The following is an 18,311-nucleotide window of genomic DNA, read 5'->3' on the forward strand; positions in this document are numbered from 1 at the left end:
GTTCCGACTATAATCCAGACTGCAGTTTCAACGATAGTTCAAACTATAGACCAGGCTATAGACTAGACTATTGTCCAGAATATAGTTCTGATTCTAGTTTCAACTTTAAACATGACTTTCTTAACCTTCTTGCTATTGTTTAGTGTATAGTTTGCTCTAAAGTTCAAACTATATATTGTGTTTCATTTCAAACACTTGGCATCACTGTTACCCAACCAAGTTCAAACATTTGCACATGTTACCATACCATTACAAATTAAACAAAAAAGCAAAATAGCAAAAAAAAAAAATGTAAATAAACTTGAAACAAAACCCAAATTATGACAGACAAACTGAGTGAAATATCTATGGCAGACAATCTAAAAATAAGCACAATAAAATAAATAAAAGTAAAAGAACAAGTATAAGAATAAGTCAAAAAAAATCCACTAAATATTATTAAATAAATGCACACATATTAACATTACAACTTTAACTGTCAATAACTAAGGTTGTTTCTTAAAAGAAAACAAAAATTAAACGGAAAATTAAAACTTAAAGACAAAAAACTTTTCACAAAACATGTCTACTACACAAGATGCTAAGGAATCCGACAGCTCAGCTACCACCTCACGCTGTGAATCACCTGCTTTTCCCCTCAAGCATCAGCACAGTTTTGAGGAACGTTATGCTGCCATTATAAATCAACAAATTTTGGAAAATACCATTAATAAAGAGGTTTTACAGCGGCAAGTGCAAGCTTTTTTCCCCTTTAGTCGTAGTGCTTCCAGGGAATGTACAGAGGGTAAGAAAGTTCTGGATAAAGGTTCAGATTCTGAGGAAGAGGAGGATCACGATTTGGAAAGAAAAGTCTTGCAAAAATTGGATACTTTGGATATAAAGGATAAAGAACTGACTTAAAGGAAACTGGCAGAAGTGTATATAAGTGAGAAATTTAAAGAAGTGTAAATACAATATTTTGTCATTAAAAGAGTGTGCTATCTTGGAAAAGCTTTAAGAATTTGTGATTTATAAAGTTGGAATTGGAAACTGCTTAAAAATATCAAGACAATTTATAACCATTTTCTTAAATTCTAGTTATTTTTTATTGTAAAGCTAAAAGAAACAAACATTTACATAAAACTAGTTTTAATCGACAGAAAAACTTTGCAATAAACTTTAACTGGATGTTGAAATAAAGGAATTTAAAGAAATTAAATTATTGGCAATAATTTTTTAGAAATAAGTTTTCATTATACATTTTAAAGCTTAAATAAAAATATCTTAAAAAAAATTAAATTTATAATTTTTTCCTAAAAGTGAATTTAAATTTTAATAGATTTTTGAAGTTGAAACAACGATTTTATTAGTTAAATGAAGATTGTGAATTTCTCTTAAGATTATCTACTTTTCTAGCCGCTTAAGATCCTAAATAGAGTTAAAAGTTATTGTAACAAAAGACATCAAGAGAGATTCAACTTTATTCTCAATGTTAGGGAAATAATGTTCAATATTGTAGAACCTAAGTTGTGTTAACTAATTAGTTTTCCAAAAAGGTGTCAAGTTCTATTCTCAATCACTGACACATTCTAAACAAGTAGGAAATTACAGCCGGGCGAGGCCGACCATATAATTCTCTACACCTGCCCCAGATATACTTAAGCCATTTATTATTGTTGAACAAAATTGTGAACATTTAAATCAAATTTTGTATGAGGCTTTCTATAGAGGCTAGGGTCAAATGAGGCCCTATAATTATAAAGTTCATGAGGTTCATCAATGTTAGTATAGAAATTGGTTTTGCTGCTTTTTGTCGTGATACGAGTATATTAAAGATAATTATGAACTTAGAAGCCCTGTTCAGCGGGTTCAGTTGTATGGGGGCTAGGTGAAAAAATGGACTAATGTTAACCATTTTCGTTAACGGTTAACGGATCATGTGCTAAAATTCATTGAATTATCTTCAAAATTGCGACCTGTACTTTGATTGCAAGGTTTAAAAGTCCTATTCGGATGTTCAGTTGTATGGGGGCTTCGTACTTTGGATCATGTACCAAATTTCATTGAATTATCTTCAAAATTGCGACCTGTAGTTTGATTACAAGTTTTACATGGATGGACGTGAAATTTTCATGAAAAACAAACCAAAAGAAATCTAATTTTATTCTCACTAAAAGTTTATTTAAAAATTTTAAAAACGATGTTCTGTGACCTCCGGTAGTTGTGTGCTTAGTGTTCTAGTCTGGTAGACCGGAGGTGGTTGATTCGATTCCCACCTTAGGAGTGTACAATAGGTCTATTGAAGGTCTAGGTATATTTCTTTGGATTTGATCCTTTCAAACTAACTAACTTACGCACGATGTCCTACATAAGCAGTGATTGTGGATAAAGAATCTGTTCTATTTTGGTCAAGTGAACCAGTACTTTTGTAATCAGGGGAGGTGACTAAATTTGAAACACTTAAACCAAAAGAAATCAAAATTTGTTTGCAATAAATATTTTTAAATAATTGCCCGGAGAATTGGCTGACTTCGAGGTCAATTTGATAACCAACGATCCCCTGTGTAACTTAAATATATACAAGATATAAGTTTAATTTAATAGAATTTTGATAAGTTTATCAATTGATCAATGAAAGTCGACTCTCTGGGGTCTTAATATGTAGGCATTTTTGTAATAGTTGAAATGTCTTAAACAAGTGGAAATATGGGACCTAATTTTAGTTTAGTTGATCAAAATTATATATACAAATGCCATCATCTAAACACTATCCATGTTACCCGATCAATTAGCGCATAATTCGGCCATGTTTAGTTTGAATTACTATATCATATATAAGTTTAAGTTAATCTAAATAATTTTGATAATTATATCAATTGATCCATGAAAGTCGATTATCGAGGGTCTCAACATTTAGGCTCTTTTGTAATACTTAAAATATCTTAAGTAAGTGGAAACATGGGACCTAATTACCAGATAGTTGAAGGAAGAAACTTTCATTTCGAATGGCATCGTCTTAAAAAGGAAAATTGCTATTTATATTACTCGACCAATTTGCGCATAATTCGGTTCCTGTTTTGTCTGAAGCACTGTTAACTTTTTCACGCACAAAACTAAACCAATAGACTTTTGTGGACTTTTGGTTTTTGATTAAAAATATAAGAAGAGTTTTCTAAGGATATTGCAGGACATTATCATTTTCAGCATGTAGAAGACATCAAATTCTAAAAATAATATAATTTTCTATAGAAATAAGCGTTTACTATAGATAAGAACTCAAAATTACGCTCTATATCGAGAAAAATTTTAAAAAATTTTGGGACATCGGTGTCCTGTATACGTGACATAGTATGCTATGGCTCCAGCTTAATGCATTAAAAGGCAAATGACATTTGTAAACCAAAATGAGGTTTATTTACCATCGACTTAATAACGATAAATTTACATTATATATATTTCGATTCAACCGTAGTAGTGGTTTACAAAGACTATGCACTGCCACAACCTTTATCACATTTAATGGAAGTCAATGGATTCCAAAAATAGCTTCCATTAATGTTGTTTTCTTTATTTGTTTTCTCTTGCTTAATCATTTGGAAATTGTCCAATACCTAAGAGTTACTTAGTATCTTCTAGAAATGATAAATTAAAACAAAGAAGAGCCTGATTTCAATAAAGGACTAAAACACTTTAGTTAATGAAAGTATGTAAACACAACACATAAAATATACATTTCTAAAACTAACAAATGATTAAGTACAAGTATCTAAACATGTATAAATTTTGATCGTTAAAAGTTAACACTTCAGATTAATTTACAATTCTAAATATATTATTAACCGACAAAAGATAAACCAAAAAAACTCTAAATCTTATTTATATAAAACTCTTAATAAAATTTATTACTTTATTATACAAAAAAATAAAACACATTTCTTTTTTCTATTACATTTCTAACATTCTTTTAGTAAATTAATTTAATGATTTGGAAATCTTTCTTTTTTTTCATCTTTTGCCTGCATTAAGCAAATAACATGAATAAATTTTTGCACACCTTTTCATTTCAATCATTCCCCCCATCCCCTCTCTAAAACATCCATCTCCTTATTCAGGATAAATGTTTAACAAGAACGTTTCACACTTGAACTCAAATAAAGTCAGATAAAAGTAAATGTTAGATTTATCTTTAATGTAGCCACTTAAGGTAAACTTTATTATACCATCCAACAGAAAAAAGTTATATTTCCTTAATAAAGTGAAAAACTGGAAAAAATCTAGAAGTGTGTGTGTCCTTTCTCCCCCTTTTTTAAGTTTTCTTTAGCATTTATAGATATTTTAGTTTTTTTCATTTATTTATTTTCTTGCTATTATCCTTGTCTATGTTCGTTCTGTAGAAAAAAAATGTATGTTCTTTGTATGACTTAGTGACTTCCGTTTCCATTCTTTTGCTTTTTCCCTTTTAGGTTTCAACAAGTAGTTGTTGAAGTTTTTCTTTGGCATTTAGTTTTTTTTGTTCTTCCATTTCGTATAATTTTTTTTTGTTTGAATTTGTTGGGGAATTTGTTTAAATCTCTATACACTTGTGGTCTTTGTGTCATGTACAAGTATTTGAGTTTTTTTCTACCATTTTAACAATTGTCTGTTAAAATTCAAATAGTCATTTTGAAAAGAAGCGCTTTTTATTAAGTCACTCACATTTCTTAAAAGGGAAAAGGAAAGGCAGAGATGGATAAGAGGCAAAATCTGAATTGAAACTTTTCTATACAAAACTTTTCTATAACAAAACTATAGAGGAAACTTTTTCTATTAGAAAACTGTCTTAGAAGACACTTTTCTATACGAAAATTGTCTTAAGAAGGCACCTTTCTATACAAAAATTTTCTTAAGAAGACATCTTCTATACGAAAATTGTCTCAAGAAGACACTTTTCTATAAGAAAACTGTCTTAAGAAGACACTTTTCTATAAGAAAACTGTCTTAAGAAGACAATTTTCTATACGAAAACTGTCTTAAGAAGACACTTTTCTATACGAAAACTGTCTTAAGAAGACACTTTTCTATACGAAAACTGTCTTAAGAAGACACTTTTCTATACGAAAACTGTCTTAAGAAGACACTTTTCTATACGAAAACTGTCTTAAGAAGACACTTTTCTATACGAAAACTGTCTTAAGAAGTCTTTCTCATAAGAAAATACTTCTGGGGAAGACGGAGCAGCCATTTTTATTAAAAGAATTTTCTTTCAAATAGATTTATAATATAATTTCCATTTCTTCTTTGTTCTCAACACTGTTAAATCTTTCTTCTTAAAGAAACGTTTGAAATATTTACTTATTGCCTTTAAGTGTTTATTTAATTGATTCCTTTGAGAAAAGTGTCAGTATGACAAGTAATGTATGTATGTATGTGTGTATGTTTATGTTTGCAACAGAATTTATGGCCAATATACTAATAGCTACTCTTCCCCTCTTCTCTAACCAACTCGTAGTCCATGCTACTTAAGTGCTTGTATATGAGTGTTTGTATTTGTCAGACAAATAAGTCGAAAAAGTACTTAAAGTTTGATTGGTTGTGGACAAAGAGCTGCGTAACCCATTATTGTTGTCGTATGGAGTACGTTGCACAAAGTAAAGGAAATAAATTGTCAGTTAACAAGACAAATGCTTGTAAATTGAAAGAGAAGGAGTGTAAATATAAATGATTAAATTGAAGCAGTTTCAATTAATTTCTTGTCGTTTTTTGTTTTTTTTCTCTTCCACAAAAAAGAAAAGGAAATTGATTGATTAATAGTTGAATAGTTAAAAACTACTACTTACCGACTGTAGTCAATAACATATTATCCAAAAGCAAAGCAATGGCCACAATTACCAATACCAAACGTCTGGAACCACGCCATCCGATCATCCAATTCTTAAAGGCGGCCCAGGACCCGGCAGCTCTATAATCTTCTTGACGACTATGATCTGGTGGTGGTATAGGTGGTCCACTGCCACCACCAGCCGCTCCAGCTTGACCGCTGCCATTACCCGAGGGCGAGGTCATTTTGTGATCATTATTAGAGGGTGTTGTTGCAGCACCCACACCCAATATGCCACCAAAGTTACTGCCACGTTCGGCATTGTGGGCCGCATCCGAGTGGCCATTTTGATTATTTGGCTGCTGTTGCTGCTGCTGTCGTTGACTTAGTTGCTGTTTGAAGGGATTCTTACTAGGTGTATCGTTGTTGAGTGCTGTTGAGTTCGGTGTATTGGTAGTGGTGAAGGATGTTGTCGTTTCGTTAATGCCCGTCTTGGCGGAATTCGTCGTCGCGTTTGATGATGTGTTATGCTGTTGTCTCAATTCACCACCAGTATCAGTCGATTGCATTGCGTTACAAAATTATTACTTGAATATAGAAAAGATTATTATTGTCATTAGGTGTGTGTTGGACAAAAATATTTATAAGTTGTAATAACATTTAATTAATTTCAAGCCAATTTTTCCCTTGTCTAGAAAATTTCTTACAAAAAGCGGAAACATCTGTTGGGAGTTTTGATTCTTTTTCTTTTTTTTTTTTTGCTTTCTGTGCTTAATTTAATGTTAATTTGATTTTTACAAAGTTAATGCTTAAATAATCCTATTAAATACAGACATAAATCATCCATCCCCTCATTTCTAAGGAGAGCAAGCAACGTTGTTGTAATTAAATATGAATTTTGCTTGATTTTTTTTAAATTGTTTGCTTTACTTTTTATTTCTATTTAATTTATTTAAGAATTTGTTTAAAAAAATTATTTACATATTCATGAGTTATTTTGTTAAATTTCCCACAGTTTCATGTTTTACACTTATTCATTGTTTTATTTCCCTTTATCTGTTGTCTTTAAATTGTATTTTAATTTTTTTTTATATTTTTATTACAACCTTTTTTCTTTAGGTTGTAAAATTGTAATCCTCTTTATATTTGTTTAACATTGAATTTCAATGTAAATACCTGTTGCTGTTGTAATAATTTTTTATGATATGATTACAATTGGTTTTATTGAGAGATTTTGCAAAAGGAAATCATCATTGAGTACGATTAAGGAAATTAAAGGTTTTCCATGGTGATAAAGGAGATTTAAATTTTGCCTATCGCAGTGGTTTTGTAACATAATATTCAAGACGGTTTCTTAAATAGTTTTTTAATGGTAAGGGGGAGGGAAAAAAAGAGGATGAGTACTCTAATCTAGTCTAAAAATGATTCAATGAGGAAATATTTTAGTTCTACTACTTTCTCTAATTCTATTAAGTAGAGAACCGTGATATTAAGTAGAGAAAACGAGATAGCTCACAGGAAACTCCCGTCTCCGATATTACCAATTCAAACTAGGAAACGCCTTGTCGAATTTATGTAGATTTTGTGGCTGTCAGTCCTAAACCTCTGAACAAATACTATGTAATTGTTCAATGGTCGAGGAAGAATCTTGGATGCTTCTACTAGCCGTTATTATCATTCGTGAATTTAACCTGCTATAATGAACTAACGGTCAGTGTTTAGTTCCAACTCTAATCGAATTTATTTACAAGAATTGGATTACTCTGTAATCTCAATAATCATTTCAAAAAGATCTTTTGAATATATAGTAAAGTAATGAATTTTTCTTTACTAAGAAAAAGTCTAGAGAAATCAATGAGTCGTCCGTAATTAATAATGGAGGAATTTCTATTAATCTTTTGACAGTGGAACAGAAAATTGTGCTGTTTCAATTAGTAATTTGGGTTCTTTGAGTGGATAAGTTTTTACCCAGTAGTTAGGTCGTTCAGTCACGAACTACCTATTAAACCTACAATCGCTACCCCATAGACTACGAAGAGACAACAAAAAGTTTAAGTTCGTTTATCAAGTGTCCACTCTGTCGCTTACAAAGTTTACACTAAAGTGACGATTGTCTTTTCCCTCATTTACAAAGAGTAAATTCGTAGATAGACGTAAGTGCAAATCACTGTCTTTTTCGGATGCGTTGTCTCTTTGTCGAACTGCTGGGTAGTTAAAAGTTGTCGAACTCTTGAAAATTATACCTTTTTTATACATAAGTGTCTGTGAGGGTTCGCTCTGACTTTAAAGCATCCACTTTAAAAGGTTTAGATACAGAATCATTATATGATAGTCGTCGTTGGAATCATTATACTAATGATAATCGTTGAAGATGAAGTTAGTTTCAAGGCTGTCGATCTTTTGGATTTTTATTCTTTTTGGAGCTTGGGTCCCTTGGGCCTATGAGTATATTCGTATTGAGAGCTTCTTGTATGAGAAGGTCTTAATATGCAATTGTTTAACTTAATCATTAAACGTTCTGCCTGATAATAAAAACAAATGAAGAGTTTTAATTGTGATATTCTTGAACGAAGTTATTGGATTATAAGTTTCTTATTTCGACCCCCTCTTTCTGAAGTTTATCTTTTGTCAGTTAAACTGAAAAGTAAGAGATCGAATTAGTTCGTAAGGTTTGTCTAAAAATTCAATTATAATCATTAGACTGGAGTTATTGATTGGTTTCTGGAGACGAAATAACTGGAAGATATTCTGACTTAAAGCATCACTGAGTGAAGTTTGGAACCATGTATCTTAACATGTTGGAAGCAAAGTTATATTGGCTATTGCTTTTTAAGTGGAGAAGAGAATCTTGTGAAGAATATTATGACTAATAACTAATATCTGGCGAGTTCAGATGAGATCACTTACTAAAAGATCGTTTACATTAAACAAAACTTCACAAGAGGAATGTGCCTCAGAAGTTATTTTTCTTTCATGCTGAGTGGTAATGGAAACCATGTTTCCTTACATGCCAAGAGAGCAACGTATTATGACATTAGATATCACTGTCTCCAAGATCGTTTAAGATCTTCAAGTGCAGGCGTGATCTATGTAATTAATGTGTAAATGGATAACTCAAAATTTTTTAGTTTTGAAATTTCCTTTCTTACATGTAAGGAAATACCGAAATACAACTGTCTTGAAGATCGTTTAAGATCTGAAAATATATCTTGTCTAAGAATTATAGGAAAAATAGGTTTTCATGATTATTCTGCTTTAATCACGCAATGACTATTGACGTTCTTATAACTGCTACGAAACACTTGAACCGTTTCAAGTGTGAAGAAGGGAGAGAAAAAAGGGTAATGGAGATAAGTAAAGGAAAAGTATAGAAGTTACGATCATTATTTCTATAGACATTTTATTTCTACAGATAGTTTTTTCTTCTAAGAAATATTCGCCACAGTGATTCATTTAGGGGAGGAGTCATTTTATAAAAGTGAAATTGTCACCTTTTTCTTTCTACTCTCAACTGTTACAACAACATCAACAACAACTAATCTTATTTACACACCTGTCTGTCTAAACGTTACGTACTCAAGCCATTTAACTTTGACAACATGCTAAAAACTATAACTATAAGTTTTCACACCGACTCAATTAATTTTTACTACAAATACGATTATAATTACCGCTCAACTTGAAGTAATAAGTAAACACTATATTTAACAACACGTTTGAGTGCAAATATGTAATACAATAGACTAAACAAATAGAAAACTAAAATTCTAAAATTAATAATGATAATAAATTATAAAATTGTATAATTAATTATAACTTGTTAAGGCTGATGATTGCTTAGGAAACAATTCAAAAAATAAAACTAAATTTTAAAGAAAACTAAAGGAAATTCAAATGCATAAGAATTGTAACGAAAAAAAGCAGCTGTTCTAATAAAAATGTGTTTTTTTTTTCTTAAACAATTGATGGGAAATGCATATTTAGCAAAAAATAACAGTATTAGAGATATAGAAATAAATAAATTTATACAATTAAATTACGAAAAAAAAATGTAAAATGTAAATGATATTTTTATTTTACTTTGGGAACTGTAAAACTCAATTCGCAGCCTTAAAGTAATTATATTATAATTAGTCTCTATTAAAAACACTTTGCATACAATAAAAAAAAAACTACCCCCTTTCCCAAGGGTATGAGTAATGTAAAGTAGGTTGGAAAATTTTTATCAATTGACTGTCAATGTCAAATACAAATTTTGTCAAAATATAAATTACTTTGATAAAAAACAAACCTCACCCTAACTTTTGTACTTACCACCCACACCCCCCCCCCACCTTTGAATCATTTGTCTATTATTGACAACATCATCATCAGTATCATCAACGCATCATTTTGCATCTTTAGAAAATGAAAATTGAATTTTCCATAATTTAATTTGATTTGCTGTTGTTCAGCAGAGTTGAACAACATGTCATAATAAATAATAGACTTCTGTCTTTATTTAGGGCTTTAGTTGAAAATTTGTCACTTTGAGCAAATAAAGTTTTTCTAAGCAATTTGATTACATTTAGTTATTAGTTGTTGTAAATATTTAGCAAAACAAAAAGAAACGGTAGTTGTTAGCTAAATTTTGCTTTCATTTTGAATTCATATCAATTTAACCCAATTAGTAGCAACACAATTAAATTTTATTTAATTTTTTTCTTTTTAAATAAAGTGGTGAGAGAAAACTTTAACCATTAAGCTTTTTTGGTTGTTTGACAGTTAAATACTATTCTGCCTTAAATTAAGTTCTAATTAAGGATTTAGAACAGTTTTACATTCGAACATTAAAAATTTGCTTAAAATACAATTTCTTGTAATAATTTTTACCATAATTCCACATTTTAAACAAAACTGCTTGATTTTATGACATTTTCGAAAATTCGAACTTAAGTTCGAAATTTTAAAATTAGTTTAATTCAAAGTTTTCAATAGGATTTCCTTGAATAAAATAATGTTTATGTTCAAATACGTATTTTTAACCAATTTCGAATTTCGAACATTGAAGTTTTTCTAAAAAAAATTGCATAAAATACAATTTTTCGTCTAAAATTTTGTAGCTATTTAACATTTTGAACAAAATTTTATGGTTTTAAGTCATGTTCGAAAATTCGAACTTAAGTTCGAAATTTTAAAATTAGCACAAATCGCAATTTTTAATAAACAATAAAAATTTGCTTCTAATACAACTTCCTTCAATAATTTTTACCATTATTTAACACTTTAAACAAAACTGCTTAATTTTATGACATTTTCGAAAATTCGAACTTAAGTTCGAAATTTTAAAAATGTTTTTTTTTTTTTAATTCAAAGTTTTTAATAAGATTTCCTTGAATAAAATATTGTTTACGTTCAAATAAGTATTTTGAACCAATTTCGTTTTTCGAACATTTAAGTTTTTCTAAAAAAACTGCCCAAAATACAATTTTTTGCTTAAAGTTTTGTAGATATTTAACATTTTTAACAAAATTCTATAATTTTAAGTCATATTCGAAAATTCGAAATCAAGTTCGAATTTTTAAAATTACTAGGTACAAATCGCAATTTAAAAAAAAAAACCTTCTAAAAAAAGATAATTTTTATGATTAGAGCTTGAATTCTATGTTCGAATTGATTTTTAACAAATTTTGATTTTCGAACATTGATATTTTTCTATAAATTTTGCTTAAAATACGACTTTTTGTTTAAAGTTTTGTTGCTATTAAACATTTTTAGCCATATTCTATGGTTTTAAGCCATGTTCGAAAATTCGAAATTAAGTTCGAAATTTTCAAATTAGTACAAATCTCAATCTTCTATTCTAATACAAATTGCAATCTTCTTACTAAAAAATATTCTAGAAAAATTTAATTTTTATCAAGCCCTAGTTGATTTTTATGTTCGAAAACTGATTTTTTTACAGATTTTGATTTTCGAACATTTATTTTTTTTATAAATTTTGCTTGAAATACTTTTTTCTATAAATTTTGCTTAAAATACGTTTTTTTGTTTAAATTTTTTTAGCTATTTGACATTTTTAATCATATTCATTTAAGCAATGGATTTAGGCACAATTATCACTATAAGTTTGATATTTTATGGAAGTTTAAAACTTTGGAACTAAGGTTCGAAATTTCGAAAATTACGAAAATTTTGTGCACAAAATTGAAATTTTGAATGTTAAAAATATAATTTTGATACAAAATTCAAATTTTGAATGTTAAAAATTAAATTCAAATAGTATAAGGAGATTTGTTCGAAAATTTTAACATAAATTCGAAATTGGAAATTTTGATATCAAATTCAAATTTTGAATATTACAAATACAGTTTTCAATTGTTAAATTAGTTTTCAGACATGTTTAAAAATTTTAACTTATGTTCGAAATTTTGAAATTCCAAAAATTCGAACTTATGTTCGAAATTCTGAAAATGTTTACTATTTGTAGAATTATTATTTAAGCAATGAATTTAGGCACAATTATAACTTGATATTTTATAGAATTTTGGAATTTTAGATCTTATGTTCAAAATTTCGAAAATTCTAAAAAAAATTTTCGAACATTGAATTTTTTAGAAATTTTGAAAATGTTTCCTTTTTGTGGAATTTTGATTTTAGCAACGGATTTAGGCACAATTATAACAATTAGTTTGATATGCAATGGAATTTTATTGATTTAAAACTTATGTTCGAAATTTCAAAAATTCGAAAATTTTTAACGAACATTGAAATTTTCATACAAATTTCAAATTTTGAATGTTAGAAATACAGTTTTCAATGATTTAAAGTGTTTTTTATGGTTTTCAGCCATGTTCGAAAATTCGAACTTAAGTTCGAAATTTCGAAAATTCAAAATATATTTGCTTTTGTAGAATTTTCATTTAAGCAATAAATTTATACTATTAATTTAAATTTATAACTATTAGTTGGATATTTTATGCAATTTTCCCTAGTTTTCTATTGATTTTCAAACGTAAACTTTGGATTTTAACGTTTTGGTTTTTCTTTTTAAAATTTAATATTAAATAGAACTATTTTATTGAATTGAAGAGCGTTATTAGCAGTTAGAACCACATGTTAACAAGAATGAATTTTCTTTTTTTTTTTAACAATTTCTTATAATTATTTAATAAGTTGTTTATTTTAGATTCACATGTTTTTCAATACGCAAAGTTGCGGTTGTTTACTTATGCTTTAAAAAAAGAGTATAATTTTAAACTAAACAACATTTTAGATGACACATTAGAAATTTGCAATAAAAAATAGTTTAATTCAATAGTTAATAAAACATATTTTAAACAAAATTCTTTAAACTTTATTATTTTTTTCAATCCATTAAACACACTCACGTATCATTTAAAAGCCCAAAGAAAACTGTATAAACTTATCACTTGTAATTTAATACCATTACTTTTTTCTATTTCTTTATTATTATTTGTTTAAACAAATAAAAACCGTGTTGTGTGATATAAACAAACTATAAATTCTTACTAAACACAAAAAAAAAATCCCCTATAAATAAAATTTCATTTGTTTACACGATTTGCGAAAAGAAAACAACGTAAATAAACGAGCAGGCGATTTTAAAGAAATACTATCTACCAGTAACCAGTAGTATAAGTAGTAAATGAAAATGTATTGCAATAAATTAGAAAAAAAAAAAAATAATAACACTTTGTTGCAAATGATATTACTACAACAATATTTATACTTTGACTGTGTCTTTGACTCAGACTATTGTTAGAACATATCACACGATTACTATCAACAAGTTGTTTAAATTTTTTTCTAAATTATTCTTTTTATTTATAAAAAAATCATACAATTATGCGGCTTTTCAAAAAAAAAAAAAAATAATAATAAAAAAACACAAATTAGTAAGATGCTTGATGACTTTCTTTAGAGAGAGAGAGAAAAAAACTTGACATACAGGGAATTGTGTCTTTATTAGTTTAAAGTGATGTCAATTTAGCGCTTTTTATAATGGCAAATCTTAACTTAATTACTTTGAATACAATATAAATATCTTCTAGAAAAATTATTTCTATTCAAAAATTCTCTAATCAATAGCAAATTCTTCAGAAAAAAATAAAAACTGATTTCGAATAGAAGACAATTTTTCCAAAAATTTTTTTAAGGAAAGCGCTAAAGTCAAGTTTTCTAAAAAAAATGCATCAAATCAAAATCAAATTTGTTATAGAAAATGACTTCAATCGAAGTCCATTTCTTACCGAAAAATATTTCCCATAAAAGGAAAGCTAAATTATTTCAAATTTGAGTCATGCGATCAGATCAAAATCATGTCTTTTAAAGAAATTCTCCTTTGTAGTCTATAAGGTCCTACTTTAACTTAAACTAGCATGAAGTCTACAGGCTCTATTATAAACTGCAGTATAGATTATAGTCTAGTCTTTAATCTCATTTCTGAATGGGATGAGATAGTTCCGATTTTACTCTCGTCTGATAAATTGTCTACAAACTTATCCATAAATTTATCTATAAACTATTAAAACTCGTATAAACACTTGCCTAAAATTTCGTCTATACTTTAGTCGATAGTATAGCCTGCAAACTCGTTAAAATTATATGTAAACTCATCTTTAAACTTGTCTATTAACACTTGTATTAACTCGTCTACAAACTGTTTTTCAAACTTCTTCTTCTATAGATTTTAAACTCTTGTATAAGCTCGACTATTAACTCATGTAATACATTTATAGTCCCGACTATTAGCTACAAACCAATATATAAAACTTGTATATAAACTCGTATAAAAATTCGTCTATACTTTCTTCCATAGTATAGCCTGCAAACTTGCCTACAAACTCGTCTAAAGTTGTCTGTAAACTCATCTTTAATCTTGTCTATTAACGTGTATTAACTCTTTGTATTAATTCGTTTACAAACTGATCTATTAACTCTTCTAAAAAAACTCGTCGAAAAGAAATTTATGTCTATTAACTCGCATACAAACTGATCTATTTACGCTTCTATTAACACGCCTTTAAAGTAATATATTAATTCGACTATTAAATCATATATTAACTCTTCTATAAACTCGCCCATAAACTCATCTAAACAAAAGTAAATTACCTCGACTGTTAACTAGTTTATAGACTATTAATTTGTCTATAAACTAGTCTTTTGACTCTTCTTTAAACACGTCGAAAGAACTCGCCCATAAACTACTCCACTATTAAATCGTCTAATAATTCTTCTATTAATTTTTCTATAATCTCGTCCGCTGATCTATTCTTGTCTAAAAGTCATTAACTCGACTACTAAATCGATTATTAATTCGTCCGTAAACTATTCTTCTAACTCGTCGAAAAAACTAGCGTATTACCTCGACTATTAATTCATTAGCTCATCTGTTAGTTCTAACTTAACTTTTTCTTTAAACTTTTATCATAACTTGTCTAAAAACTGATCTATTAACTCGTCGAAAAAACTCTCATAATAACACGACTTAACTCGTCTTTTAATTCTAACTTAACCTTTTCTTTAAACTTTTATAATATCTTGTCTATTAACTGTATTATTAAATAGATTATTAATTCATCTGTAAAATTTTTTATAAACTCGTCGAAAAAACTCGCCATTTAACTAGACTATTAATTCATTTACTAATTTGATAATTAGTTAATGAACATTAAGTTTATTAATTTTAACTTAACTTTTTCTTTAAACTTTTATAAAAACTAATCACCAAACTGTGCTCTTAACTTTTCTATAAACTCGTCGAATTAGGTTTTCCTAGATAAAATTATTCCGTAAAAAGGTTTTAAAACTAAGCTACGTATGTCAAGGTATTTAGTAATTGCTCTGTTATAAATGTTGTTTTTTTTTGTTATTGAATAGTTAACACAACTAAATAAATAAATTAAAAAAAAAAACAATTTACAATAGATTTTAATTTGTTTACATTTGTCATTGTATAGTAGTTTTAGTTAAATGACAAGTTTAAGTTTTATAATTTGTATAAAGAACAATTAAATTTTGTTTGATAAATTAGAAAAAAAATATATTACAAAATGTAGACAAAAAAAAAAAAAACAAAAGAAACAAATCAAGATAAATGATGTTTAAGAAAAGAAAAACTTACTACGAGTATTTGATAAGGAAATAAAAAGTATAGATATAATTTTGTTTTTAAACACTTTTTAAATACAACTATTTTTTTAATAAATTTTTTATATATTTTTTAAACACTTTAAAATTTTTGCTAAATTTAAAAATTTTCTTTTAATTAATTTTTTTTAACAACAAAGTTATTGTTTGGAGTGTTAAATGCAACTGAAAAGATTTCTTTACAATTCTGCCATTATTAATAAATAAAAAAAAATATTATTTTTAAATATTTATTTTTCACATCTTAACAATTTGACGATTGCGTTTATTTTTTGGAATAATTTAAGAGAATTTGTTGTTATTGCTGTTGTTAATTAATTTAGTTAAATATTTATTTCTTAAAAATTTAAATTACAAATTTAAATTTTCGTTACAAATTTTTTTATATTGTTTTCATAATGAGAAAAAGTTTTTGAATTTTTTTTTTCTATTAAATCTTACAAGTTGTTTGTAATGAATATATCCAGTTGTTGTTACAAATAAGATGTTATTTTAATTTAGTTATCATTTATTAATTATAATATTTTACATTAACATTTTTAAAAGAACACAATTTCAAGGTTTTTATAATGAATGAGTAGTTTTATTTCATAAATGTTTCAATTAAATTGGAAAATAATTGAAAATTAGTTAATAATTGATCGTTTAATTATAGAGAAGAAATTATAAATGAAATTTAATAATCTGAGTTAATAAATATAGTTGAATTAATTCAAAATCTTGAAAGTTGAGAAACATCTGTTTCACACAAGTCTACAGATTCAAAAAGTCCAAAGTTTAGTCCAAAGTTGTTTCCATAAACTTATATAACGCCTGATCTATGAAATCCCTTAATAGACTTAATAGACTCAACTAAAGTCTCATCTCGTTGTCTAAATGTTAAAATTTTCCCAAAAAACTTTTCTTTGCAAACTTTTTTTCAATAATTTTAATTTTTTACCTAATACGTTTTTAATAACTTAATTACATTTGAATGAATACGTGTGACCTGCCCTGGCCACATGTTTAAATTTTTTTAATTAATTTACAGAAACAGAAATCTTTGATTTTAATTGAATAATTATAAAAATAGACAAAAAAAACTTTTATAAAAACGCTCAACATTCAAAGTCAATGTTTAGAGAAAAATTCTATAAACAATGTTTTAAAAACTGAAAAATTAAAATAAAATGAAAAGCATGTTAAAACATGCTCGTGTTTAATTAAAATTTATTTATTACCTTAAAACCGCTAGAAATTAAAGCATAATAGTTGAGATCTAATATTTCAAAGTGTTTTTGTTAAATAAAAAATGTAATATTTTTTTAAATTAAAATTATTGCTATTTTACACATTAGTAGTATGAGTTGTAGTGGAAAAATATCATTAATTTTAATTAACCTTAAGTTGAAAAAAATAAGTTGCGTGTTAGCAATTGTTTAAGAAAAATTGAGTTTTGTTTCAGACAAATAAGTGATTTTTTCATTAATAAAGATTTCAATAAAATAATAAAAAAACAACAATGAAATGTTGTAGACAATTTTATGCTAAAAATTAATTAATTAATAAAAAATAGAAAAAAAAAAAACACACGTGCTGCTAGTATGGTAGACTAAGGGGAATTGGAGGAATTGATACAACTGCAGTGTTAAGACATATGGTACTTTTTTAGTCTAGTCTAAAGTGTGATATATAGTCTAGTCTATAGTCCTTTTATAGTCTAGTCTATAGTCAAGTTTATAGTAATTTTAAAAGTCTAGTCTTTAATAATTTCTATAGTCTAAACTATATTTGAGTATATAGTTTAGTCTGTAGACTAGTCTATAGTCTAATCTATAGTTTAGTTTATAGTCTAGTCTATAGTTTAGTTTATAGTCTAGTCTATAGTTTAGTTTATAGTCTAGTCTATACTTTAGTTTATAGTCTAGTCTATAGTTTAGTTTATAGTCTAATCTATAGTCTAGTCTATAGTATAGTCTATAGTATAGTCTATAGTCTAGTCTATAGTATAGTCTATAGTCTAGTCTATAGTCTAGTCTATAGTTTAGTCTATAGTCTAGTCAATAGTCTAGTCTATAGTCTAGTATATAGTATAGTCTATAGTCTAGTCTATAGTCTAGTCTATAGTCTAGTCTATAGTCTAGTCTATAGTCTAGTCTGTAGTCTAGTCTATAGTCTAGTCTACAGTCTAGTCTATGATCTAGTCTATAGTCTAGTCTATAGGCTAGTCTATAGTCTAGTCTATAGTCTAGTCTATAGGCTAGTCTATAGTCTAGTCTATAGGCTAGTCTATAGTCCAGTCTATAGGCTAGTCTATAGTCTAGTCTATAGTCTAGTCTATAGTATAGTCTATAGTATAGTCTATAGTATAGTCTATAGTATAGTCTATAGTCTAGTCTATAGT

The 18,311-nt window shown here is 27.4% G+C and overlaps 2 protein-coding genes across 4 annotated transcripts in view; one reads left to right on the forward strand and one right to left on the reverse strand.

Annotated features, from left to right (window-relative positions):
• The window catches only part of LOC111677390 (synaptic vesicular amine transporter), a 30,243-nt gene extending 14,260 nt beyond the window's left edge, over positions 1–15,983 (reverse strand). For 2 of the 3 annotated variants that reach the window (XM_046953764.1, XM_046953762.1), the window contains exons 1-2: positions 13,147–13,280; positions 5,796–6,363 (exon numbers count right to left, since the gene is read on the reverse strand). In XM_046953764.1, the coding sequence (XP_046809720.1) occupies positions 5,796–6,345 (550 nt within the window). In that variant the 5' untranslated portion in view covers positions 6,346–6,363; positions 13,147–13,280. Of the gene's footprint in view, positions 1–5,795; positions 6,364–13,146; positions 13,281–15,902 lie in introns of those variants that run through there. The other variant, XM_046953763.1, reaches the window with a different exon arrangement.
• LOC124420549 lies at positions 309–1,252 on the forward strand. The gene has a single exon (XM_046953766.1). The coding sequence runs from the start codon at positions 562–564 to the stop codon at positions 898–900; it is 339 nt and encodes a 112-aa protein (XP_046809722.1). The 5' UTR covers positions 309–561; the 3' UTR covers positions 901–1,252.
• Positions 15,984–18,311: the final 2,328 nt, after the last annotated feature.

Source organism: Lucilia cuprina, chromosome 6 (genome assembly GCF_022045245.1).
Source record: "Lucilia cuprina isolate Lc7/37 chromosome 6, ASM2204524v1, whole genome shotgun sequence".
Taxonomy (NCBI): Eukaryota; Metazoa; Arthropoda; class Insecta; order Diptera; family Calliphoridae; genus Lucilia; species Lucilia cuprina.